The sequence below is a fragment of the Saccopteryx leptura genome, chromosome 2 (assembly GCF_036850995.1).
Source record: "Saccopteryx leptura isolate mSacLep1 chromosome 2, mSacLep1_pri_phased_curated, whole genome shotgun sequence".
In the NCBI taxonomy this organism is placed as follows: Eukaryota; Metazoa; Chordata; class Mammalia; order Chiroptera; family Emballonuridae; genus Saccopteryx; species Saccopteryx leptura.
The window spans coordinates 309,866,569-309,893,779 of NC_089504.1; the positions used below are offsets into that span (position 1 = coordinate 309,866,569).

General features: G+C 40.2%; 1 protein-coding gene across 2 annotated transcripts in view; it reads left to right on the forward strand.

Annotated features, from left to right (window-relative positions):
- Nucleotides 1-27,211, forward strand: part of EXOC4 (exocyst complex component 4) — a 701,469-nt gene that overhangs the window by 224,639 nt on the left and 449,619 nt on the right. Inside the window, exons 8-10 of one of the 2 annotated variants that reach the window (XM_066362740.1) lie at nucleotides 3,163-3,308; nucleotides 7,779-7,867; nucleotides 11,786-11,902. In XM_066362740.1, the coding sequence (XP_066218837.1) occupies nucleotides 3,163-3,308; nucleotides 7,779-7,867; nucleotides 11,786-11,871 (321 nt within the window). In that variant the 3' untranslated portion in view covers nucleotides 11,872-11,902. Of the gene's footprint in view, nucleotides 1-3,162; nucleotides 3,309-7,778; nucleotides 7,868-11,785; nucleotides 11,903-27,211 lie in introns of those variants that run through there. The other variant, XM_066362739.1, reaches the window with a different exon arrangement.

Sequence of the window (27,211 nt, forward strand, 5' to 3'; positions counted from 1 at the left end):
GTCTGGTCAAGAGGGTGGGATCCCAGGGTAGAGTGTGGCAGCCAGAGTCCACTGTGTGGTTAGGGGCCAGTTCTTAGACAAGGAGAAGGTTTTGTAAGCTGGGAAGTTACTGTAAGGGATCAACCACATTAAATACCTAGAAGGACCTGCGTGTTTCATTGAGTAGTTACCTGGATAAACAGATAAGCTGAAGACAGAAGATGTGTTCATTTGAAGCCCACAATTCCCTTATTTATTTTTAGAAAACTTGGTGTATATAACAACAAGCAGATATAGGCAGTGTGTTAGAAAGGATTAAATGGTAACAGATTTATTCAGTGATGTTGCCAATCTTATAGCATGTTGTAAATCTCAAAATCCTGGCCCTGCTTTATACATAATAAGATTTTGGACTACCATCTTTACAACTACTAGTTAAATAATCAGCAACGACTAATTATAGCAGAGGAGATGCCTGACCACCCTGATTTGTATGGTTTCTTAAGCATTCTGTTTCTTTGCCTCAAGCACAGAACCTTCCAACATACCAGATACTCAAAAAAATATATATAGTGAATCATGATCTCATTAGGATATAGGGAATTTCAGGTCCTTTCCGACTGTGTTTTCATATTTTTGTCTTTGGTTTTACAAATTAATGCCTCTCAAGTTAAACTTAAAAGCACCCATCAACTTTGACTTAGTTTTTGAACTCTTGATCAGTAAGAAATAGCAATTTCTGGTACTTAAAGAGAAAAAAAAATGAGTGTCTGAGAAATGAAGGACATGAGATCCAGCAAGAACATAGGATTATCTTCTGCGGACTTTCTGTGGGCGGGATATGTTGATGTAATGTGAAATGCCCTGTGCCCCAGAATTCCAATCTCGAATGATTTTCCCCCAATTTCAATCTTAAATGATTTCCCCCCAGGAACTCACAGGTACGTGCTTAGGATATTCATGTCCAATTTAGAAGATGTAGTACCTTATCCACAATGTTATAGAATCACCAAGAAATTATGTGGTTATATTTTAACATTAGATAGCTGATATTTGTGGAAAGACTTTGTAGAAGAAGATTTAGCCCAATTCAATCAAATTTAAAGCATCTTAGATATAGGAGTTTATTTGTTCTTTGAGATATTTAACAATGCACTTTTACCCCTTTGGGTGTCAAAGTAAAACTTTACCGGTTTTCAAGCAGTACTTTTCTGGCTAGCGGCAAATGGTGGTAGGAAAAAGAAGCAAAACACCAAGGAAACAAACACTGCAGAGCTGATGATTGAAATTACACCTGTCTCTGTTCTTACCGCTATTGTAGAATTTTGTGCTGAGGACTCATTTAGGGTTCATTCTACTTTGGAGACTATCTGCAATTTTCATATAATAACATACATCAAGACTTCTTATCACGTACTGTTTAAAAATCTGTGAGTCACTTTTTTTTTATTCCCTGGTAACTTGCATGGCTCTATAGAGGAGTAAAGAAAAATATTGCTATAAGGATATAGCATTTAAGTTGGGTGGTTTGGCTTTTTTTTTTTTTTCAGTTAATAGTTAATAGTATTCAGCAGTTTTTTATGTTTTTGTATTTTTCTGAAGCTGGAAACGGGGAGAGACAGTCGGACAGACTCCCGCATGCGCCCGACCAGGATCCACCGGGCACGCCCACCAGGGGGCGACGCTCTGCCCATCAGGGGGCGATGCTCTGCCCCTCCAGGGCGTCGCTCTGTTGTGACCAGAGCCACTCTAGCGCCTGAGGCAGAGGCCAAGGAGCCATCCCCAGTGCCCGGGGCTATAATGGAGCCCCAGCTGCGGGAGGGGAAGAGAGAGACAGAGAGGAAGGAGAGGGGGAGGGGTGGAGAAGCAGATGGGCGCTTCTCCTGTGTGCCCTGGCCGAGAATCAAACCCGGGACTTCTGCATGCCAGGCCAACGCTCTACCACTGAGCCAACCGGCCAGGGCTGTATTCAGCAGTTTTTGGTAAAACTACTGAATGATGTGTAAAACGGGCAGTTTTAGGAGTTCAGAAAAGGGGACAGCTGACCTAGAGTAGCCTGGGAAGGAGTCATGGAAGAGAAAACAGCGGAATTGATTTTTGCAAGGGTTCGTTAGGATTTATTTAGGAGAGAGGCTAATGTAGGTTAGGCATTCCTCATCACCCGCTGTGGCCTGTGCTACCTCTGCGCAGGTTAGTTAGCTTATTCACGTGATGCGACTGCGTGGCCTCTGGAGTGAGGTCACCAGGCCTTACTTGGCATGTCTGGACCTCTGCAGAGCCTCGTTTTTTAAATCTCCAATCTGGGAATGTAGGTGATAAACTTTTGTGCTTTTTTAAATGTGGTAATACTTCTAAGGCAACTAGCTCCTGGCCTGCAACATAAGAAGCCCTCAGTAAATATTATGACATTGTTGATGATGCTATTATAATATGGAATAATTGATGTTAGGTTGTGACTACAGGGAAATATTGATTCACTCAATACGGTACCTTACATGTGTAGCCCCTTAATAAAGTGTCCCCCTTATAGCATTAGAGAGCTTACTCCCAGCATAAGTGTCAGCTCAGCTCAAATAAACTTATTAGAAAATGTTCCCAGCATCGGCCTGGCGTGCAGGAGTCCTGGGTTTGATTCCTGGCCAGGGCACACAGGAGAAGCGCCCATCTGCTTCTCCGCCCCTCCCCCTCTCCTTCCTCTCTGTCTCTCTCTTCCCCTCCCACAGCCAAGGCTCCAGGCGCTGGGGATGGCTCTGTGGCCTCTGCCTCAGGCGCTAGAATGGCTCTGGATGCAACAGAGCGACGCCCCAGAGGGGCAGAGCATCGCCCCCTGGTGGGCATGCCGGGTGGATCCCAGTCGGGCGCATGCGGGAGTCTGTCTGACTGCCTCCCCGTTTCCAGCCTCGGAAAAATGGGGGGAAAATAAAAAAGAAAATCTTCCCTTTACTCCCATATTCAAATGCCCACTGCTCTCTTTCCCGGGTTTTAGGAATACAGAGAACACACTTGGCTTTCTGGATAGAATGATTGCTTCCTCAGATCTTCCAATAGAAATAGCATAGCTAGGTTCACATACTTCCAGATGTCAAGGATGAGGTTTTAGCATTAGGTTTTTATGGTGTAACATTGCTTTTTCTAATAGCACGTCATAAATATGTGTATTAAATTGCTTCTCTGATTGCACAGATGCTGTTGACTGAATACTTGGACATGAAAAATACACGTACAGCCTCGGAACCATCAGCCCAACTCAGCTACGCTAGCACCGGACGCGAGTTTGCAGCCTTTTTTGCCAAGAAGAAACCTCAAAGGCCAAAAAATTCTCTTTTCAAGTAAGTATCTCCCTGTTGGTAATAGAACAGGTGTCAAGAAGCATTGGATCCAGGTAGGACTTTCTACTTAATTGACGGCCATCACTTCCCCCCGGTTAAAGTTGATCTGAAATAATTTAAAGGAAGTGACTATTTTGTAAACTTTTATTTTCTGTAAGGGGAAATGGTCATATTGGAATATAGTTACTGGACTGTCTAGACTTTTTAAAAAATTGCAGGAATTTATTTCTAGGGAGCTTTATACAATAATGTAGGGAAATTCAACTCTCTAGTTGTTTCTGGGGAATTTATATGAAATGAAAAGAAATGTAATATTTCAGCCTTTGGAAAACCCCAAGTGCCAAGAAACAACCTTTGTTAATAAAGTTATGTAAATCCCTCTAGCTAAGTAATAATTGGGTTTTGTTTAGTAAAGGAATATTCTGGAAATTTTTTTTTTTTTAATTCTTGTCTTAGCTAACCCTACCTGGTCATATATCCTAAGTGTATGTCACTTAATATCAGCTAACAGTTATATTATTATTAACAATAATAACAACAACAATAATAACTTCCATTGATGATTTACTCTTACCGGGCATTGTGGTAGGTCAGTTTCTCAAAATAACCTTAATTATGCATAATTCAGGTTACATTTCAGCAGCCAGAGATAGGCTATCACTTACTGAGTTCTAACTAAGTGCTGGCCAAGGAGTTAAGTCATTTTCATGGATTATCTTGTTTACTCATTATGACCTTCTAAGTGTTTTCTATTTTTAACCCTCTTTTACACATGTGAAAAAAAAATTGAGGCACAAGAGAAGTTAGGTAACCTATGTAAGTTCACGCAGCTAGCAAGTGTTAGAAGCAGGGTTTAATCCTTGGCAGACCTATGTGTTTTTTTGAAGAGTTAATGGGTGTCCAAGAAGTTGTGTGTGTCAATCTGAGCATGGGAAGGGACGTCAGCAGTGTCATCACAGTGTCGTGAACAGTTGAGGCTCCAGTATCTTCTACTGACTCACTTTTGAGGTTGTTTATTCTATAAATCGTGAGTTTATTGAGTTTTTACTCATGAAGGGATGCCTCAGCCGCTCTTTTATCTCGTGGTCCAGAGGAGAAGAGATTTGCTGTGCTGACGGTGGAATAAAATCCGTTGTTTATTTAATGGGTTCCTTTCTTTCCTTTTCTTCTTTGTGTAGTTTTATTCAGAGGCTAAAGGAATGGAAATGCAGTGAAAGTGCTTTTGTCTGCAGGTAATGCAGAGACCCAAGCAGGCCACCGTAGGTGAAAGCACAGGGAGGTGCCTCTCACACAGCCAGGAGCAGTGGGAGCATTGCTCAGCTCCCCAGCACAGTGCCGTGGAGGCCAGCCTTCCCATGCCCCTGCCTTCGCTTCCACTCCAGTAAAATTGGTGATGTCAGGAACTAGGGTGTGATTCTCCCTACTGATATTTTTTTTAAATGAGTAGTCTTTATTTTTTATACCAGTTTTAGTTTTTTTAGAAAAATCAAACAGACAATACACAGTTCTCTTATATTCCCTCTCCTACACGTTCTCTATCAACGTCTTGCATGAATGTGGTTACATGTGTTACAATTGATGAACCAATATTTATACATCATTATCAGCTAAAGTCTGTGGTTTACACTAGCGTTCACACTTTGTTTTCTACAGTGTTATGGGTTTTGAGAACTATGTAATATCATATATCCACCATTAGAGTCTCACACAGAATGGTTTTACTGCCCTAAACACACCACCCCGTTTTCCACTGGTTTATTCCTCTTTTTCCTGCTCCCTGACCCTGACAATGACTGGCTTTTTTACTGTCTCTTTCGTTTGCCTTTTCCAGAATGTCTTTCATAGTTACAAACAGACTTTTTTCCACTTAGCAATATAAGGTTGTTTCATGTGTGTGTGTGTGTGTGTGTGTGTGTGTGTGTGTGTGTGGTGTGTGTGTGTGTGTGTGGCTTGATTATCTCCATGTATCGCTCTATAATAGTTCATTGTGTGGGATGTACCACAGTTTTCCATTCAAGTATTGAAAGGCACCTTGGTTGAGTCTGTAAAGCTACTATAAACATTCACGTGCAGGTTTTTGTATAAACACAAATTTTCAAATCATTTGGATAAATCCTTAGGAGCACGGCTGCTGGGTCATATGGTGAGACTCGGTTTTAACTTTGTATAAGACAATGCCAAACTGTCTCCCAAAGTAGCCTTGCCATTTTAAACCCTTTTAAAATTATTTTAATTTATTACTGATACATTTCTTCATTTTCCTGCCAGCAACAAAGCCCCTTTGCACAGTCCACTCCAGAAGGCTAGGACTGGTCTCGTGTCTGGTCCTAAACCAACTACTGGCAAGGCAAGCAGACCCTGGTAACTATCTTACATCACTTAGGGTTCATCTCTGGGGATTGGTCTTGAGCTGGAGACAGAGCCACTTTTCCTGAGCACAGGAAAATATAAAAAAAGAAAGATACTTCCAAGTGAAGAGGGCACACGGTAGCAGAACATCCAGCTAGGTCAGAGCTGTGCCAGCCTGCAAGAAGGAGCATGGAGGGGAGTTGATAGAGACATGGAGACGGCCACCAATGCTGGCCCATAGGCTCCCCTCCTCTCCCCTCCCCTCCCCTCCCCTCCCCCACTCAGCTGCCACCTAACTGTAGATGTATGTGTATTGCCAAATTGAGGTTTCAAGGATTTTAGATTTCATGCTCTTAACCATTGCCCCTGACTTTCAACCTGAGACCACACATCCATTATCAGACATCTAGACTTTCCTGAAATTGTGATATTGGAAAACATCTAGATTGTTGGAAATGAATACATGACCTTCAGTAGTTGTTACACATTTATTATTATTGCACAGAAGTAAAAACTCATCACCCACCTAGAATGAGGGCATTATTACAAATCTGCCTATTTTGAGCCCTGGTTGCACCCTAATGAGCCCTGTGCCCCAGAGCCGGGTCTCTTGTCTATAAAATAAGGAGGTGACACAGAGTCATGTCTAGTGCCTCATTCTCTATAAAATTGTATCAACTCATGGCTTGTTCCAAACATAAAAAGGATTTCCAAGTAGCAAAAATACATCAGGTCATAGAGGAATAAGGTTTTGGTGAGCTGTAATCTGTTTTTATCACATCCCTGAAGGACTTTCTTGCTCTCTTTAATTGCTCCTAGCCAAGGTTAATTAAGTGTGTTTAAGTTCCCTCTTACTGTATAATGTGTGCCTCTCCATTCTTTGCTCAAGAGTTTATTTTTTTTCCCCTTTGTCATTTCTGATCAATAGCTGTCAGCATGCTTTTGGAGGTCAGTGGCTTCATTTTTGTACTTGACTGGCAGGTGGCACATCAAGTACTGCACACGTGGCCTCCTCCTGGCTATTAGTGTCCTCTTAGTTCTTGGCAGGGTGCAGAGAGAGGAGCAAGCAACCCCAGTGTCCCCCTCAGACCGCCATTCTTCTTAGTGCTCCTCCTCCTTGTGGAAGAATGGAGAAGGAAGGCGTGATGAGAAAATAATGGTGCCCCTTCCTCAGTGCCAGAAACCGCTTCCATTGTCACTGTTGCTCCATTATGTTGCTGTTTACCCCTGAGTGGCAGTAATTCTTGCAAGGGTTTCTCCTGGCAGCCTCTTATTCTGACTTTGAAGGCAGCAGGTTTGAAATGGAACTTCTTAGCACATCAGAGAATTTACAGTTTGCAAGAGTCATGATTTTAACTGGTCTTTTTTCCCCCTTAGCTACAAGTTTATCTTAAGGTGGTGATTCATCTTTTCCTTTGCTGTATTTGTTATGTTAGAGACCTGTATCATGAGCCTCCCGCCATGTTTTGACTGCTGAGACAGTTCCCTGGTAGGTGTGCACAGCATTCTGTGGGCTGGTATATTCGAGAGCGTTTTATGCGGTAGGTGGCAGGTCACAACTGCGCAGCCCTTTAGAAACTGTATTGTCTCTGAGACCTAGGAGAGCTGTAGGCGCCTTGCTTCCTTGGTGAGTGAGGTTCAGCAGCAGCATTTCTACCATGCCTGTCATATGCGTCCTCTCGCAGAGGGGTTAGAAAGGCAGGATGTCCGATCTGAGGAACCAGGATCTTGGTGGTGACTGCTGGCAGTCACTGGTGGTGGGACAGGCAAAGTCAGAATGACTTCATAAATTACTCTCTCGCTGTGTTTGTAGTGATCCTGGCAGAGGATCTGGAGGCAAAAGAAAGTTGCCACAGATCAGAGCTGTACCCACTGAGATGGAAAATGAGCCGAAGTTCCAGATCCGGCTGTGGGGGAGCGTTACCCGGAGTCTCCTTCATAAACCACAGCGTGCGGCAGCCTGCCCCGGCCCGCCTCACCCTGCCCCGCCGGGGAGCAGCCAGTGTTCCTGCTGTGGATCGTCAGGGAGCTGCACACAGACTCGAGTACTGTTGGAATACTCGCTGACACTGCCTGTTTGGTGCCCACCCGCCCACTTGTCTACCCTGCCCTTCATTGCAGGTTCGAGTCGTCTTCCCATGCCATCAGCATGAGCGCCTACTTGCGGGAGCAGAGACGGGAGCTGTACAGCCGCAGTGGAGAACTCCAAGGTGGGTGGTCGAACTGCTCTGGAGAATTAGTTCTCTGCCGTTATACACAGCTTTAGTAAATAGAAACGTCGCCCTTGAGCCCGGCCTAGGACAACACTGCTGTTTATAATGGGAAAACATTGTAAAATCCAACTAAGTTACAGAGGAATTCCATTCTGCCAGGATGATTAATTGAAGAATCACTAAATCCTAACTAGGACCTTTCCCTTCCTTCAAAATGTAATTGAAGTATAGAAGTTTCAAGCAATAGTCTATTATACTTACCAGTGTTCAGCAAAATAGGAATATTTACCTGTGGTTACAAGGGGAGAAAGTATAGTAGTTAGCAAACATGTTAGCAAACATATCATGCTCAGAATAATCAATAAAAAATAATTCAGCTGAGCTGACACAGCTCACGGTGGGTGAGAGAAGAGATCAACTGACCAGATTTTGTAAAAGTTTGATGGTGTTTAGGAAGAGCAGTTTCTCTGATGAATGCTTTTAACATTACAGCAGGAAAAGAGAGGGAAAATCGCACCTATTTTCCATTGAAAACAGACATCCTTTTCATTCATTCTATTATCCCGACTGGCCCAAGGACCACAGTGAGATCTGCATTGCAGCTTGTCCTTGAATAGGCCTAACTGAATAGTTCCGTCAAATCATAAGAGGCAGACAATCTTTCTGTCTTCTCTGAGTGCCACGTGGCCGCAGGCTTTGCCTCCTAGAGGTTCGGTGCATAGGGTCAGCTTTGCCTTCTGGGGCGGGCAAAGCGGTAAAGAAATCCACCAGAAGAGACCATCAAAGTCACATTAAAATAAAGCTCCAATTATACAAAAGTTAAGTTCCTGCCAACGTTTTCAATTTATCATGCAATTAAAAAATGCTGCTCAACCTAACAGCACACAAGGGGGAAAAAAGAATAGAAAGAAATTAGACTTCTTTGGTATCATCTACCCATCTCAGTTGGCTCTAACTGGGATGGCGCAGATGGTTCATTATATAGTCTGCTGTTGACAATTGGGCTGTGGAGGTGGGGATGCTATTTCAAAGTGAGCAAGATAACAGGTGGAAATCTAACTTGCGTGTGTGTCTACGTTAATCACAGACGTCCTATTGCTTTGAACCTCTCCACTGCTTCATGCTGTGCTGGTGGCTAGAAAGATATTAGTTTTAATGAACATTTAGCTGAGTATAGCCTCTCAGGTTTCATGTGTGATTTCCAGGAGAATAAAAATGACCGATGAACACATTGTCTCACAAGGGTAAAAAAAAAAAATCAAAATACTGCCACTCACGACCAAAATAATGTCGTAGGTTATTCAGCCCACTGTGCCTCAGTTATCACATTTGAAAAATAGAGCTGTTATTAGTTCTGACCATTTTAAGGGGATGTTGTGATTGTGAAAGTATGATAGATATTCAAACCCTGGAAAAATTAGAGTGAAATTGATTTAAATGAAAATGGTGCTTTTACAATGCTATCATTGTGGAATTAGGAGAACTGTTCGCTTCTTGGGGTCTCATTATCACCTTCCCTCCAGTCTTGCTGTGGCACGGAGCTGGCTCTACCCGAGGTCACCAGTGACCTCTACCTTGGCCGCTTCAGTGTTTGTTTTTCTGTGTTCATCTCACTCGATCTGTCAGCAGCCATGGTTTTTTCTCCGCTCTCATCTTCCTTCTAAATCTTCTCAAGTGCTCTTTGAAGTGGTTCAAGGTTTGCTCCTGAAATCTTTTCTGTGCTCCCTCTGAAGACTCTCCCCAGATTTCATTCTTGTTTCCTGATACCTTCCAGTGTCCTGTTCCCCACCTAGTCCTGTCATTCTTTATCACGACATGATTTTTATCTTCCATATATATATATATATATTTTTTTTTTTTTTTTTTTTTTTTTTTTGTGACAGAGACAGAGAGAGGGACAGATAGGGACAGACAGAAGGGAGAGAGATAAGAAGCATCAATTCTTTGTTGCAGCACCTTAGTTGTTCATTGATTACTTTCTCAAATGTGCCTTGACCGGGGGCTACAGCAGAGCAAGTGACCCCTTGCTCAAGCCAGAGACCTTGGGCTTCAAGTCTGTGACCTTTGGGCTCAAGGCGGATTAGCTCGTGCTCAAGCCAACAAGCTTGGGGTTTTGAACCTGGGTCCTCTGCATCCCAGTCTGATGCTCTACCCACTGTACCACTGGTTGGTCAGGCTATAATGCTTTTCTTAACACGCACATGTCTTGTTAAATTATTGCATTTTGACACTTTCCTCAGAATACCTAGAATGCAAACTTTATTCATTATACTGCATTCCAGTGCCTAGGACAATGCTTGACTTGAATGAGGCACTTAAAAATATATGACGAAGGAGGTCTCTATCCTCAATATCTCCTTATTTGTTATTTGTAGGTAGAAGCCTACTTATTTGAGGAACCCTAGCGGGAGCTTTGATAAATAGAGTAGAAGTCCTGTGATTTGTCCTCACTGACTTTTAAAGATAATAAAACTCACGAATGAGAAAGTAACTCACATTATTTGTCATTGATTCAAGTAGAAATGTATACCCCATTTTGATTATAGTTTCTTTTCTGCCTTGGGGCTACTTAGTACTTATGTTTGTACTCAATAATGTTACCTTTAGAGTGCCACTTTTATTCCCATTAGTTTAATGAGTGGCATTTCTATAGCCCTGACATTAAAATATCCTGTAAAGCTCCAGCCACTTGAGAATTGACTTCTCTAAGAGGATTTGCTTTGTGCAGTAAATATGGATATACTGAAATCAGGGAAAACGGGGCTCTCACACTGACCTGACCTGAATTTTTTGAGTTTTGTTCTCCAATGGGTTGTTGGTGACTGGGGCTGTGAATACTTAATGGTAGCGTACGTAATTAACCTGTTTGGAGGTGCCTTGCTTTAAGATAAGGCGATACCCAGAATAGGTTAACCATGAGTTGATTATTCTTTTTACAGAAGGACATTTAATAGGAGTCTCTTAAATAGCAAGCTGTTCTGTAATGAAGCGTTTAAAGCAGACTTTCAATTATGCACACATTTTCAGGGTCATTTTGACTGAAGCGAGGCACAGTGGTTATATGCTCATACCGTGCATTGGTTCCCCAGCCTTCAATATAAGAAGCACTCATCAAGTTTGCTCTCTTAAAATTTGATTAGAAAATTCTTCATAGTCTTTTCAATTTTGCTCAATGACTTTGTTAATAACACTATGCAAGGGACATGAAAAAAATTTTTTTTCTTAAAGTTGCATATAAATATTTCAGAATAACCATTTTTCATTGTTGTCTCTTCCGTTTTAGGTACTATTATAGTATATAAAATTGATTCTCCTTTCTGTTGGATATTTATAATCTTGCTTTTTAAAAGACTGATCTTAATTTACTTCTATGTATGACTTGTCCTATAATGAAATTATAATACAGTTTTTATAAAAGCCAATTTCTTTATCTGTCCCTAAGAAGTAGTAAGTATTAAATATCCTTTTCTCAGGTCATGAACAGACCAATGCTTATTTCAAATCTTTTAGGAAAAGAATGTATTCTTCTTCCAAGACTATTATTGAGTATACCACCTCTTAGCCTTACTTTGTGCAATGCAGATATTGATTTTATTTAAAAATGGTCTTGGTGGATTTAATTTACATAAGATGGATTTATTTTTCTGAAGAATCTAGTTCATACAACATCCTCCCTACCCCATAGTAGCTGAAACACGAGGAAGAACCCGAAGGTCATGAGAGAATGGACCTTGAGAGAGCAGGGCAGACCTCCCAGAGCCTGGGGAGAGCCTAATAAGAACCTCACTTTGGAGAAATAATCCTTGGACAGCCAGCAGCACTAGTTGATGACAGATAATCTTATTTTTTTAATGCCACTTTGATATTAAAAACCCCATAGAAAAAATAACTTTGTTTCAAATGCCGTTACTGTAGTGTGCTGTATCGGACTGCGCATGACGGGCTGGGCAGAGATACTGACGGGCAGGGTAGTGAAGGACCAGCCTCTGATTCCAGAGTAGCTTGTTCTGCTTGGACTTGGGTGTGGTTCTGTGAGGAGACAGTGCCAGCACTCACATCTGATGTCCAGCTTGTTCTGCTGCGGGTGAAGACATCCAGCAAGTTACTTTTGGCTCCATCACAATTTTAAACTTGAAAAGCCCATATAACAGTAACATATGATTATACATATGTATGACTACTACATGAATACAGCATGGGGCAAAAGGAGGTTTATAGTTGTTTGTATGGAACATAATACAATAAATAAAAAATAATTCAAAAATAAATTCTGTGTCTTGTGCACTCACAACTTGAAACTGATTTTGCCCCACCCTGTATTGTAGTAGTCATTATACAGGATGTTAGTTCCTAGAATTGTGAGGACATCTACTGAATTGCAGTCAGTTCATTTGCATATTCATGGCCACTTAGCTCAAATAAGTCCCTGTTTGCACATTAATGTCTGATTTCAGCCCCAGTTAAATAGTTTACATATCCCTGTTCAGTTGGTAGGTGATGGTCATATGTGGAGCATTGGTACGCCTGTTTGTGCTTTGAGTAGCTTGGGGAGCACCGTGGGTTAGTGGGAATCTTGCTTTTACTGGGCACATCAGGTTACCTTTCTGAGCCCTAAATTACTCATTTGTATAATGAAGTTAGCAACACTACTTAGTAGGGTTCTTACTTCCCTCCCCTCTTGTCTGCTCCTGCTTGGTCCTGAATCTTTCCAAACCATTCATTTTCCTGCAACCAGAGAGATGTAAAAGAGTTTAGTGTTTCCCTAAGTCCCTAGTACTAAAGCCCATGTCCTTAACATGGCTTAATAAGATTCTGCATGAATTGGCCACTGCTTACACACAAGTCCTTCTTGGCCCCTTTCTCACCATATTGACCTCAGAACATGCCGTGCTCATTCAAGCCATGGGCCCCTGGCACGCTGTTCTCTGTGCACGGAATTGCGTGCCTCTGCCTTCTTCCCTGCTTTATAAGAAGATTTTGCATAATGCTTATTAAGTGCTTACCAGTGTCAGTCAGTATTCCAAAAACTTTTACATCCAGTACCTTCTTTTATCCTCTTTACTCTTACTTCCTTAGGGAAGCTTTATGGTTTTGTTTGTTTAAATTCCCTGCCCCGTCCCCCAGTCTAGGTTAGCTTTCTTGTTTGTAGCACAGGTTATACTTAACCTTATTCAATTAATTATTTGTTGTTGTTCATTTTAAATGTGTATTTATTATTTACTTTATGTTCCATGCACTCAGGAACCACACCAGTTGAGTTTACCCTACGTAGTAAGCTCCTTGTACAGTGTCAGGTGTGTAGCAAGCACCCAATAATAGTCATGCTTTTTACAAATGAAAAGAACTTCAGCATTACATACAGTAACCACATGGTGAGCTAGACTGATAAATGATAAAGTTGGCTAATTAATATAATGGAGTTTTATTCTATAAGGTTTGCAAAATAACTTGCATATGAAATGGGTTGTGTAATTTACATACAGTAAGCCATACTTATGAAAATGAACAATTTTGATGCATTTTGGGAGATGTGTACACCTGTCAAGACCCAGAACGTGTTCATCACTCAAGAGTTCCCCTGTGTTCTTTGTAGTGCCCTGTTTCTCTCTCCATTCCCAGCCCTCCGTAACTACTGAAATTATTTGTCACTATAGATTCACTTGCAATTTCTAAATTTTGTATAAATGGAATCATACAGTGTACAATTTTGTGACTGGCTTCTTTTATTCAACCTAATGATTTTGACACTCATCCAACGTATTATGTCTATCAGTAGTTTGTGTCTTTTTATTGCTGAATGGTACGCTGTTATACGGATGTACCACAATAAGTAGGGGGATAGCTCACTGTTTATTCTTCCAGCTGTTGGTGCATATTTGAATTGCTACTGGTGTTTGCGAATTATTGTGAATAATTCTGCGCTAAATATTTGTGTCTAAGTTTTGTATGGAACATATATTTTCAATTCTGTTGGTGGTCGGTATATATTTAACTTTTTAAGAAACTGCCCATTTTCTAAAGGGAGAGTATGATTTTATATTCTCACTAGCAGTCTATGCCAACACTTGGTATTGTCTGTCTAATTTCAGACGTTCTAATGGGTGTACAATGGGATCTTATGGTGGTGGCTTGTGCATTTTCATGTCATATCTATGTAGAAGGCTATAACTGGTTGAGCATTCTATTTTCAAGTTAGACTTAACCTCAAATCCTTTTTCTCTTATAATAATTACAACCTGTTATTCTGTGTCATTTCTTTAGAATAACTTTCTTTTTCTGTCTACCTCCATGAAGTTTTTTAGTATAGAGAACATTGATGCAACTGTTTTACAGGTCAACTGGAAAGCCACGATGTATTTGCTTATATACTATATGCTAAAATAGCGCTTCCTGAAAATACTCATTGTGCACCTATAGAGTTCTAGCATCTTTTGATAGTTTGTATAATGTTATCAAACAGCAGAGTATGAATTCTACACAAGCCCTGCTCTGAAGCTAAGGATTACCAATTGTTGCCTTATTAGTAATCACGGGGTAATGCAGAGTACTGCTAATTAAGCCTGTCTGTTTTTCTGTGAGTGCCACCGTGGCAGCAAATGGTATCTTAAGCTGACAAGCTGTGAATTAAAACCTGCAGAATGCAAGACCTCGTCTTGGGAAGATGAAGTTATGTATAGGTGACTTGTTCCATTTGAATTAATCAAAGGGCTGCTGGTGTAGACCAGCTGTGTTCTCTGATGACAAAAACGAATCTTGACATTTTGGGTAATGAAAATTCAGTTCAGCGCCTCTTAGAGATCTGTATGATAATGCGTTGTCAGTCAGACGAGGAGGGAAGGGGGAAAGCAAAACCCTGTCTTATTAAAATAGACACTGTGACAAGTGGACATTGCTGGATTTCCAGTTTCTAGGGGAAAAATGTCAAGGGAAACCTTCTTTTGAAAAATGAGAGGACTAGCTGTTTTTTGGAAGGAGGGTGAAAAGACTTGACTTCCGATGCATGACCTCTTTGACAGTTGCCTTTGTTCATGATGCCTAGTTTCATGGTTTATTTTACTGGGGTGCAGGGCAAGGCAGGGACAGACTGGCAAGGAGACTCACTCTTTTGGTCTGACTGTCTTACTGCATTCATCTCGCTCATACCTGTGGGCTCACTTATTATTTCCTCTGCGTGTGTTTCTTCAAGTCTGGCGGATTAGCTGCACTGTCTCTTCAAAGGCTATCCAATCAAGGAGGGGTTATTAAAACCAGGGCGATTTATGACTGAGAATTAATTAGAGAAGCATTTTCATGCAAAACATCCAATTTTTTGATTAGCAATGGAGCAGGGCTGCAATTAACACTCTAGGAAGCTTAAATTTCCAGCTTTTTGATTCTCAGGAAATGAGATTATCAAACCAGGGTCAGATACTTGACAGCAAAGCGGGGGTGGGAAGTGTGAAATCATATGTTAAAAAAAAAAGTTGTCTTTTGGTTTTAATTCTCCACTTGCTGTTAAAGCAATGGAAAATTCAGAGAAGGAGAAGAGCAAAAATCTAAAATTTCAAGACCCTGCAATGCTTCACTCTTCAGTGGCCTATTTGCTATGCAAAGATTCTGTTGTCCATGTTTGCTCAGAATATGTTTTAGAAGCACAGCAATAGTTTTTGTTCCTGCATCTCCAAAAATTTTCTTTTAGACATTCAGTGGCTGAACAAATATTTGAAGTGTGTATATGGTGTAGAGAGAATCCAAAATTTCTTTAATTAGAAATCTTCTTTTCTAAATGGTGGTTTACTGTCTTTGCAGTCTAGTGTTGTTGATGTTTTTAATGCTTTTAAACCAGTTGAGGCATCCATGGTTTAGATAGTGAGTTATCTCAGGACATAGATGACCACTTAGTGATGTGATCTTTGTCCGGCTCGGGGGCCTGCAGTAGGGAGGCAGGTCACCCAGACCTGCTGCAAAACAAAATCTCTTCCATCATCAGTATAGTTGGTGCTCCACAAAGAGACGCAACAGAATGGAAATTCATTTCTTCTAGGAAGTATTCTTTACTTTCTCTTAATTTGGACCTCTAATTTCATGGAGAAACAGAGGAACAGTGTATCTTTTGTGTAGCTCACTCAGCCAGGGTAGCTGACATCCTTCTTCACTTATTCATTCAGTTGTTAAGATTCCTTGATAAAGGGACCTTGCCAATATATTTGAACCACCCAACCTTCTCTTCGCCGCCCTGTTCTTTGCACTTATGATGGAGCTTAGTCTATCTGTAGCTGTCACTGTGTACTAGTGATGGACCGGCTGCCTAATGACATTGGGGAAATTGTTGGCACCCAGCACGAAGACGGTGCACAGGTGAGGAATCCTTCCTAGGGTGGCTTGGGGATGGGATTGAAGACTGGTTAATAGGCCTGTGTGAGTTAGGCTTTTCTTGTTCTCCCAGCCTTGATTTGTTCTATTAACATAAAGGGTAGGAGTATTTGTTAGAATCTTGGGGCTTGTTCTTAAAAACAGCCTCATAAGCAGTTTCTGGACTAGACTAATCATAAGTGGAAGAGGCCCTATGGTCTCTGCATAATCAGTGATTTTTGTCATTGCATTTTTTTGTCCCAGAGCATCTTTGATTTAGGAACGTGATTCATCGATCTAGTCTATCATTATTCCAGTCCCACTATGGCTTCCCAGCTTTATTTGTCAGTCTTGCTTAATCCTCCTCCCTTTGTTGGTAAAGAGTATCTATCACTGGCTGGACGAAATTGTCTGCAGTTTAATCTGGGAGAAAGAAGAAGGAAAAACTGACAGAGGCTGGAGAGTTGATCTTGTCAGATTTGTAGCTGTCAGCCTCAGTGCTGATCTTTCTGTTTTTAAATGATGATTATATGCTTTTTTGGTGCTTATTAAGTATTTGCTGAAAGAATTTATAGTGTTATGCTTATAGATGTTTTCTTTGTTGGAAAATTTCAGAACCTATGTGTTTATGCGTTGGGGAGAGGGCTGCATAGACTTCAGGGGGTCTATGTATGCCCCTGGCATTGAATGCAGGTTTGCTGGGGAAGGCAGAAGAAGGTGCATAGGGTCCAAGCCTCATTATCTATGGAAGAATACAGTGAAGTTACTTAATAAAAGCACATGAAATGATATCCATTTATAATAAGTGTGAAATAAGACATACGTACCTGTAGTCAAACGTTTATTTAATATCAAAGGTAGGCAGAAATAATTGAATTTATAAAAATTGGGGACACTAATCAGTAGTAATTAAATATAAAGCATTTTAAAGAGAGCAAGTATTGTTTAGTGAAGTGGAAAAATCAAGGGTATTTGAGGTTAGGTTTTAAAATATTATAGTTCGATGTAGCTCAGTCAATCAATTAATTAATTATAACTTGATTTGCTTTGAGAAGCTCACAATTGGTGATAAGTTTCTTACATCCGGGAATTCCTAGTGATGTGGTAAGGGCGTCAGGGGTTCTACTGGTGAGGTTTCTGCTTTGTTTGGTAGGCTGGGTGCTCAGTGTATGTAGCGGTGGATGATGGACTCGGAAGAAGGATGTCTAAAAATCTTTGCTGGCAATGATTGGAAAAGGTAGTTTTTACTTTTAATATAATATGATCACTCTTTAATAGTGTTTGACTCAAGGTTGTTTATGTGCACAATTACATGTATATCTGTATAGATAGAGATATTTAACTATTAAGTATATATAGAGATATTTAATTATTATTGAGATTTCCTTTGAAATATCTGATTTGATAAGGATATCCTATTCTAGCAGAAAGAGTGGAAACAAAGAAGCCCATTTTTGTATGATACTTGTCTTGTCAGTTTTATGACATGGGATTTTTATGTGCATGATGGTCAAGGTAGGTCAGTGAAATGGAAGGTTGAAACGTTGGGATTCAGAACAACGGACTGGGAGAGATTCAGGTCAGAGACTGAAATACTGGAATCATCATTGTGGCTGATGGAACCCCTGGGGCTGCTGAGCCTTCACAATAGGACAGATGGAAAGGGAAGCTCCGGACTGAGGCATGGTTGGAGAAGATGTCACTTGTCATGAGACATGAGTGTCTTGAGTAAGTTAGGGAGAGAGCAGACAAGTGGACAACTAAGGTTTATGGGTATGAAGGTCTTCCACCATCAGCCATTAAACAGCTCACCTAGATGCGGTCTTAACGATTCCCGGTAACTACTCAAATGTTTGTTTTTGCTTCTAGTGCCCTTGTGTCAGTTTTGTGCCCAATATATTAAAAATTATGGGTTTATATCGATGGTTTTATAGTCTCTAACTCTCAACTACAAGTTCCTGATATAGAATTCTGTATCTTTTGCAGCTACTGTGATAGTGGTCAAACAATCTTCAGCTGAATAAGGGCACCTTGTCTTTGATGGAAACATCTTGTTCTGAAACCATGAAATGATCTGGAACCATGCAAATTTTTCTAGCATGACACCAAGAATTTCTCTCCATCTCTTACATGAACCTTCTTTGGGGCCCCGGCCATTGCAAGATCTCCCCCAGTTCCTGAAGGACCCTAAGCTCTCTCTTGATTCTTGTAAGAATTTAGTATTATTGTAAATCCCTCTAGAGTTTTCAGCTTTCTGCCTAATTGCTTGTAGTGTAATAACAAAAGCTTGATGTTCTATATGTAGGTTCCCTTAAATAATGTAAAAAATGTTGTCAATGATTGATAGTTTGGATGACTCCCCACATTCCTCCCTGGGAGTCCTAATTGTTATGACTGCCCTTAAGCACTGCTGCTGTCTCCTGCTCCCTACTGTGCGTCATCACCCTTACGCAGCATTCAGTAGAGGATGCATGAACAGTCCCTTCTTTGTATGTTCGTCGGTGAATGGCTCTAAATACTTCAAAATGGCCTTCCTGAACTAGAGTTTATTTAAAAAGGGAGACATGCTGAGGAAATATTTTTAAAAATACTCTTTTTTTAGATCTTCAAGAAAGAAAATTAACAAAGAAACAGCAGACTTATTGGAAACACTAGATCAACTCGATTTAATAGATATCTTCAGAACCTTTCACCCTAAAGCAGCAGAATATACATTCTTTTCAAGTGCTCATGGTACATTCTCTAGGATAGACCACATGTTAGGGCACAAAAGGGCTCTCAACAAATTTAAGAAGACTGAAATCATATCAAGCACTTTCTCCGATCACAACGGCATAAAACTAGAAATGAATCACAACAGAAAAGCTCAAAAATTCTCAAACACATGGAAACTATAGCAGGGTGTTAAATAATGAATGGATTAAGAATGAGATCAAAGAAGAAATAAAGAAATTCCTAGAAACGAATGACAATGAGCATACAACAACTCAAAATTTATGGGACACAGCGAAAGCAGTGCTGAGAGGGAAGTTCATAGCACTACAGGCACACTTTCAGAAGCTAGAAAAAGCTCAAATAAACAACTTAACCCTGCATCTAAAAGAATTAGAAAAAGAACAGCAAGTAAAGCCCAGAGCTAGTAGAAGGAAGGAAATAATAAAGATCAGAGCAGAAATAAATGACATAGAGGCTAAAGAAACAATACAGAGGATCAATGAAACTAGGAGCTGGTTCTTTGAAAAGGTAAACAAGATTGATGAACCTTTAAGTAGACTCACCAAGAAAAAGAGAGAGAGGACTCAAATAAATAAAATTAGAAATGAGAGAGGAGAAATAACAACTGACACAACAGAAATAGAAAATATTGTAAGAAAATACTATGAAGAACTGTATGCCAAAAAACTAGACAACCTAGATGAAATGGACAAATTCCTTGAAACATACAATCTTCCAAAAATCAATCTGGAAGAATCAGAAAACTTAAACAGACCGATTACACCAAAGGAGATCGAAACAGTTATCAAAAAACTCCCAACAAAGAAAAGTCCGGGGCCCGATGGCTTCACAACGGAATTCTACCAAATATTCAAAGAAGAACTAACTCCTATCCTTCTCAAACTATTTCAAAAAATTCAAGAGGAAGGAAGACTTCCAAACTCCTTTTATGAGGCGAGCATAATTCTGATTCCAAAACCAGGCAAAGACAACACAAAGAAAGAAAATTATAGGCCAATATCTCTGATGAATATAGATGCTAAAATCCTCAACAAAATATTAGCAAACCGGATCCAACAATATATGGAAAAAATCATACACCATGATCAAGTGGGATTTATTCTGGGGAGGCAAGGCTGGTACAATATTCGTAAATCAATCAATGTGATTCATCACATAAACAAAAAGAAGGAGAAAAATCATATGATAATTTCAATAGATGCAGAAAAAGCATTTGATAAAATCCAGCACCCATTCATGATCAAAACTCTCAGCAAAGTGGGAATACAGGGAACATACCTCAACATGATAAAAGCCATCTATGAGAAACCCACAGCCAACATCATACTCAATGGGAAAAAATTAAAAGCAGTACCCTTAAGATCAGGAACAAGGCAGGGGTGCCCCCTTTCACCACTCTTATTTAACATAGTCCTGGAAGTCCTAGCCACAGCAATCAGACAAGAAGAAGAAATAAAAGGCATTCAAGTTGGAAAAGAAGAAGTAAAACTATCATTATTTGCAGATGATATGATATTGTATATAGAAAACCCTAAAGTCTCAGTCTAAAAACTACTGGACCTGATAAATAAATTCAGCAAAGTGGCAGGATATAAAATCAATACTCAGAAATCAGAAGCATTTTTATACACCAACAATGAACAGTCAGAAAGAGAAATTAAGGAAACAATCCCCTTCACAATTACAACCAAAAAAATAAAGTACCTAGGAGTAAACTTAACCAAGGAGACTAAAGACTTGTACTCGGAAAATTACAAAACATTGATAAAAGAAATCAAGGAAGATACAAACAAGTGGAAGCATATACCGTGCTCATGGTTAGGAAGAATAAACATCATTAAAATGTCTATATTACCCAAAGCAATTTATAAATTCAATGCAATACCAATTAAAATACCAATGACATACTTCAAAGATATAGAACACATATTCCAAAAATTTATATGGAACCAAAAAAGGACACGAATAGCCTCAGCAATCTTAAAAAAGAAGAATAAAGTGGGAGGTATCACACTTCCTGATATCAAGTTATACTACAAGGCCATTGTACTCAAAACAGCCTGGTACTGGCATAAGAACAGGCACATAGATCAATGGAACAGAACAGAGAACCCAGAAATAAACCCACAGTTCTATGGACAACTGATATTTGACAAAGGAGGTAAGGAAATACAATGGAGTAAAGACAGCCTCTTTAACAAATGGTGTTGGGAAAATTGGACAGCTACCTGCAAAAAAATGAAACTAGATCACCAGCTTACACCACTCACAAAAATAAACTCAAAATGGATAAAAGACTTGAATGTAGGCCGTGAAACCATAAGCATCTTAGAAGAAAACATAGGCAGTAAGCTCTCCGACATCTCTTGGAGCAATATATTTGCTGATTTATCTCCACGGGGAAGTGAAATAAAAGACAGGATAAACAAATGGGACTATATCAAACTAAAAAGCTTTTGCACAGCTAAAGACAACAAGAACAGAATAAAAAGACAAACTACACAATGGGAGAACATACTTGACAATACGTCTGATAAGGGGTTAATAACCAAAATTTATAAAGAACTTGTAAAACTCAACACCAGGAAGACAAACAACCCAATCCAAAAATGGGCAAAAGAGATGAATAGACACTTCTCCAGAGAGGACATACAGATGGCCAATAGGCATATGAAAAAATGCTCAACATCACTAATCATTAGAGAAATGCAAATTAAAACCACAATGAGATATCACCTTACACCAGTCAGAATGGCGCTTATCAACAAAACAACACAGAATAAGTGCTGGCGAGGATGTGGAGAAAAGGGAACCCTCCTGCACTGCTGGTGGGAATGCAGACTGGTGCAGCCACTGTGGAAAACAGTATGGAGATTCCTCAAAAAACTGAAAATCGAACTGCCTTTTGACCCAGCTATCCCACTTTTAGGAATATACCCCAAGGACACCATAGAACGGCTCGAAAAGGAGAAATGCACCCGTATGTTTGTGGCAGCATTGTTCACAATAGCGAAGATCTGGAAACAGCCCAAGTGTCCGTCAGAGGACGAGTGGATTAAAAAACTTTGGTACATATATACTATGGAATACTACTCAGCCATAAGAAATGATGACATCGGATCATTTACAATAACATGGATGGACCTTGATAACATTATACGGAGTGAAATAAGTAAATCAGAAAAAAAACTGAGATGAATCCATACATAGAAGGGACATAAAAATGAGACTCAGAGACATGAACAAGAATGTGATGGCAACAGGGGTGGGGGGTTGGGGGAGGGGGGATTGGGTGAAGAAGGAGAGAGGGGTTAGGGGAGGGGAGGGGCACAAAGAAAACCAGATAGAAGGTGACAGAAGACAATTTAACTTTGCGGGAGGGGTATACAGCACAATCAAATGTCAAAATAATCTAGAGATATTTTCTCTCAACATATGTACCCTGATTTATCAATGTCACTGCATTAAATTTAAAAAAAAAAAAAAAATACTCTTTTTTCCCCCCATAGCAGTTGGCTTATTTGGTAGTTTTCATTTCATTTTCAGTTAGATGATGGAATATGTCTTAGGATATCTAAATGGATCAGGATGACACATTTTTTGGCATTGATGTACAATTGATTTAAGTTGAAGGTAAAACTCCACAGTAGTGGTCTAGTAATCTCAATGTATTCATGTGTGACTGAGGTTTGGGTGGTATGAAACCCTTCAACAATAGTGTATTGTCCTGTGGGACCAGGAAGCCTCTTCTGAGTTCATATAGTGCATTGGTTTTATAACTGTGTTTGTTTCTTAGAACACTTAGAAGCTTGCACAGGGGTAAAAAAATGCACCACGTGAGATTCCCAGTCCTTCCTGCCTTGAAAGCTTCAACCAGAGAGGCTGAAGGCTTTTGTTTCTTTGTCTTATGTGTTGGGATCCAGTGTGTAAGATTTTGTTTTTTTCAAGTGTTCCTCTGTCTTTTCATGAATTTTGTGCATCAAATTGTTGTTAATATTTGACAGGTATGATTTTTTATTTTTCAAGTTAAGTAAAATCTTTAAACCTCTCACTCCTGTTGCTCTGGCCAGACTAATCATTGTAGGGCATTTAGTGGGCATACCTCTAGTTCCAGTTGTAGGCATTTCTATACAAGGGTGGGAAAAGTAGGCTTACAGCTGTGAGGGCACAAAACAGAGTTTATTCTTGCATTCTTTGTTTTTTAATTATTGTATTTATTAGTATTATCATTCACTTTTGCCCACCCCTGTATGGTTGGGCAGGAAGAACTTTTGAGAACTTTTGTACATGACATTAAATTCCTTAAGGTCAGAGTCTATTATTTAAACATTTTTGTCATCATCACCTATTATTATCTTAGGTACATAGGAAGCATTTAAAAAGGGCTTATAGCCTGACCAAGTGGTGGCACAGTGGATAGAGCGTCAGATTGGGACGTGGAGGACCCAGGTTTGAGACCCCGAGATCACCAGCTAGAGCACAGGCTCATCTGGTTTGAGCAAGGTTCACCAGGTTGAGCCCAAGGTCGCTGGCTCGAGCAAGGGGTCACTCAGTTTGCTGTAGTCCCCCGGTCAAGGCATATAAGAGAAAGCAATCAATGAACAACTAAGATGCCGCAAGGAAGAACTGATGCTTCTCATCTCCCTTCCTGTCTGTCTGTCCCCATCTGTCCCTCTCTCTGACTCTGTCACATAAAAAATAAAAATAAATAAAAAAGGCTTATAAAATGGATGGTTGGCTGGATCAACAGGCAAGTGAGCGAGTGTGTGGAATGGTCTTGTCCCCATTTTGGTAGCTCTTGAGGGTGTCCGCATTGTCTGATTGGTGATGTTGCACGTTGACATCTCTCCAGTCCCACTGCCCTGTTGCAGGGCTACCATTAGGGGCTCCTCTCAAGTTCTCTTTTTAGTTTTAGAGCAAGACCTCTCAATATTTTCCACTGAAGTACCCCCATCCATGCAGGAGAACTGTCAGAACTGCCCTGCCTTCCAGAGTCTGAGGTCATGGCCTCAGGTAACACAAGGCTGAGTATTTTCTCTGTCTGATCTTTATCCTAAAATTGAACAAAATTTATATTTTATATCACAAGATACCTGTTTGCTTTTAAACAGTGTGTAACATTTTTACTAACAGGTACAATTGTTCATAAATGCATATGTATTACATGGCTACACATGTACACATTTCCAGATTTTGCTATTTCAGAAATATTGCAGTAAACACTTTTGTGAACATTTGTGAATCCTTCTTTTTTTTTTTTTTTTTTTTTTTCATTTTTCTGAAGCTGGAAACAGGGAGAGACAGTCAGACAGACTCCCGCATGCGCCCGACCGGGATCCACCCGGCACGCCCACCAGGGGCGGCGCTCTGCCCCCCAGGGGGCGATGCTCTGCCCATCCTGGGCGTCGCCATATTGCGACCAGAGCCACTCTAGCGCCTGAGGCAGAGGCCACAGAGCCATGCCCAGCGCCCGGGCCATCTTTGCTCCAGTGGAGCCTTGGCTGCGGGAGGGGAAGAGAGAGACAGAGAGGAAAGTGCGGCGGAGGGGTGGAGAAGCAAATGGGCGCTTCTCCTATGTGCCCTGGCCGGGAATCGAACCCGGGTCCTCCGCACGCTAGGCCGACGCTCTACCGCTGAGCCAACCGGCCAGGGCTAGTGAATCCTTCTTTAAAATAGATGTCTACAAGAGGAATTCTTGGGTAAAAGAATAAACCTATTCAAAATTTGTTTGACTAGACTACCAAGTTACGTTCCAAAAAATGTTACCAGTTGATACATCCTCCAAAAGTCTGTGACAGCGTTCATTTCTTTACATTTGTGACATCATTTGATACTACCAATTTTTTTTAAAACTTGACCTAATGTATATCTGATTACTAGCCAGGTTTTGCATCATTTTCTACATTTATTTGACATTTGCAGTCTTTTACACTGAACTATTACTAATCTAAAACCCTTTTTCTACTTTTTAAAATTGGGTTGTTTTTTCTTCTCTTTAATGATTTTTTGATACTCATATATGTTCTAGATATAAATATGTTATACTTTCCCTACTCTGACACGTAAGCCTTTGAACTTGAGCTTGTCCACTTAATAGTCTGGTGACCTCAGGTAAATTGCCTAATCGCTCATCTCTAAAAGATGTGACTTCTTGTCTCTAAGATTTTGGTATAGTCTTCCTCAGAGTTGCTATGTGGATTAAATTAAATCCTGTAAAAAATACTTTATTAAGAAATCTAAACACTAGAAGCATATAAGCAATAGAATTATTTTAAAAGCATACATAAAAAATGACATCATTACAGTGATTTTCAGTAATGTCCTTGGATGATAATGGGACCCATGGGACTGCACATGACTAATTAGTATTGTCATAATATTTGTTCGGTTCACTGTGGACAGAGTGGTACAGTTCACTGCAGAGGACATTGTGACTCTACGAGGTCTTGGAAATGCACAGGTTGTGATGTTTAGGTTGTTCATAGTTTGGCAGGTAAGAACCATCTCATGGTTCTGAATTGCAGTGTGTAATTACATATTTTAATTACGAAGGCAGTTAGGACTGAAGATAAAGTATATGAAACATTTGTTATTTTTATCATGAAAAGTTTTATCCATTTTGTGGAGGACATTTTCATGTGTTTATCATTTTCTTGAACAGAATATTTTAAACATAATGTAACTTTTCATTGATAACCGACCTGTCCTTACGAACTTCAGACACTGTACTATACTAAGCTGCACGTCTTTTGGTCCTGGATTCAGACCACCCAACTTCCCTGGCTCTTTGTGTTCTCAAGTCTGCTCTTTAATTTTTATTTATTTTTTCAGTGTTTTAAAGTAATAGACCTGAGATAAGTAGTAAGGCTTATGAGATTTGTAGCATCTATCTTGTCCCCTGAGAAGCCTTTTATTTTACTTTTTTTTTTTTTTTGAAAGAGAGAGAGGGACAGACAAACAGGAAAGGGGAGGGAGAGAGATGAGGAAGATCAACTCGTATTTGTGGCACCTTAGTTGTTCATTCATTGCTTTCTCATATGTGCCTTGACCTGGGGGTTCCAGCTGAGCCAGCAACCTTGGACTCAAGCCAGTGACCTTTGGGCTCATGCCAACGACCATGGGATCATGTCCACGATCTCAAGCTCAAGTTAGCAACCCTGCGCTGAAGCCAGTGAGCCCACGCTCAACCCGGTGATCTTGGGATTTCGAACCTGGGTCCTCAGAGTCCCAGGTTGATGCTCTATCCACTGCACTACCAACTGGTCAGGCAAAAAGCCAAAAAATTTTGAATACTATTGCAACAAATATGAGAGAAACACTAAGGTTCTTATCAAATGCAGGCCTCTTTTGGATGTGTCGTGAGACCTGTGCTTGTCTCTTAATGTTTTTTCCACATTGTTTTTTTAATTAATAACTCATTCAGTGGGATCCTTTATTCAGTTTGGTATTTTCAGGGACACGCACAAAATCTAGCCCATCTATGGAACTGAGTAATGTCTGATTGTGAAAGAATTGAATTTGGGTCCCTTGTTTGACCGAGGTATGGAATGTTGACAAACACCTGTCAGTTCATGAAACCGATTTGCCTAAAGGGGAGAATAGTGTTCAGGGAAGTCACTGTACAAATGTAGTAGCATCAGTCACAATTTCTGGTGCAAACTGTTTAAAAGATGAGATATATATCACAATAAAGACCCGAATTGCTATTGGAGTCACATTATAAAAGCAAGTAACAAAAATTGTTAGTGTATATGAATTAGTTATTGATGATCTTTCTGCTGTCCTGTTGATTCTTCTGCCTTTCAGTTCCTGAAGTCTCTCCTTCACTGTTTCTGTCTTATTTCATCTCTCTTCTTTATTTACTTCTTTTTCTCTCTGTCCCCCCTTACTATCTTTTCCTATCTCTCACTCCCTTTCCCTCCCCAAAGTAAGCTCCATAAGAGAGTAAGGGTTTTGAGTTTCATGTACGCCTTTCCCCACAAAGTCATAAAAATCAAGCAAGGATGTGTTTCAGAGAGCCCCAGTTTGATGGGAAATAAGCTTCAGATGCAAGCGATCACTGCTGAAGATGGTGTATAAAGTCAACACAAGGATGGTGTGTGGAATGCTGACCATTCAGGGCTGCTATGTGCACATTACATGATCTGAGCAGTAAACTGAGCCAACTTAATATTGACTAGTTGGAAATGACAGTGTTTATAAATTTTCAGAGTGGCATTTGGATGGATCAGGCTTAACTTTCATTGCATCAAATACACTTACCATCGTTATTTT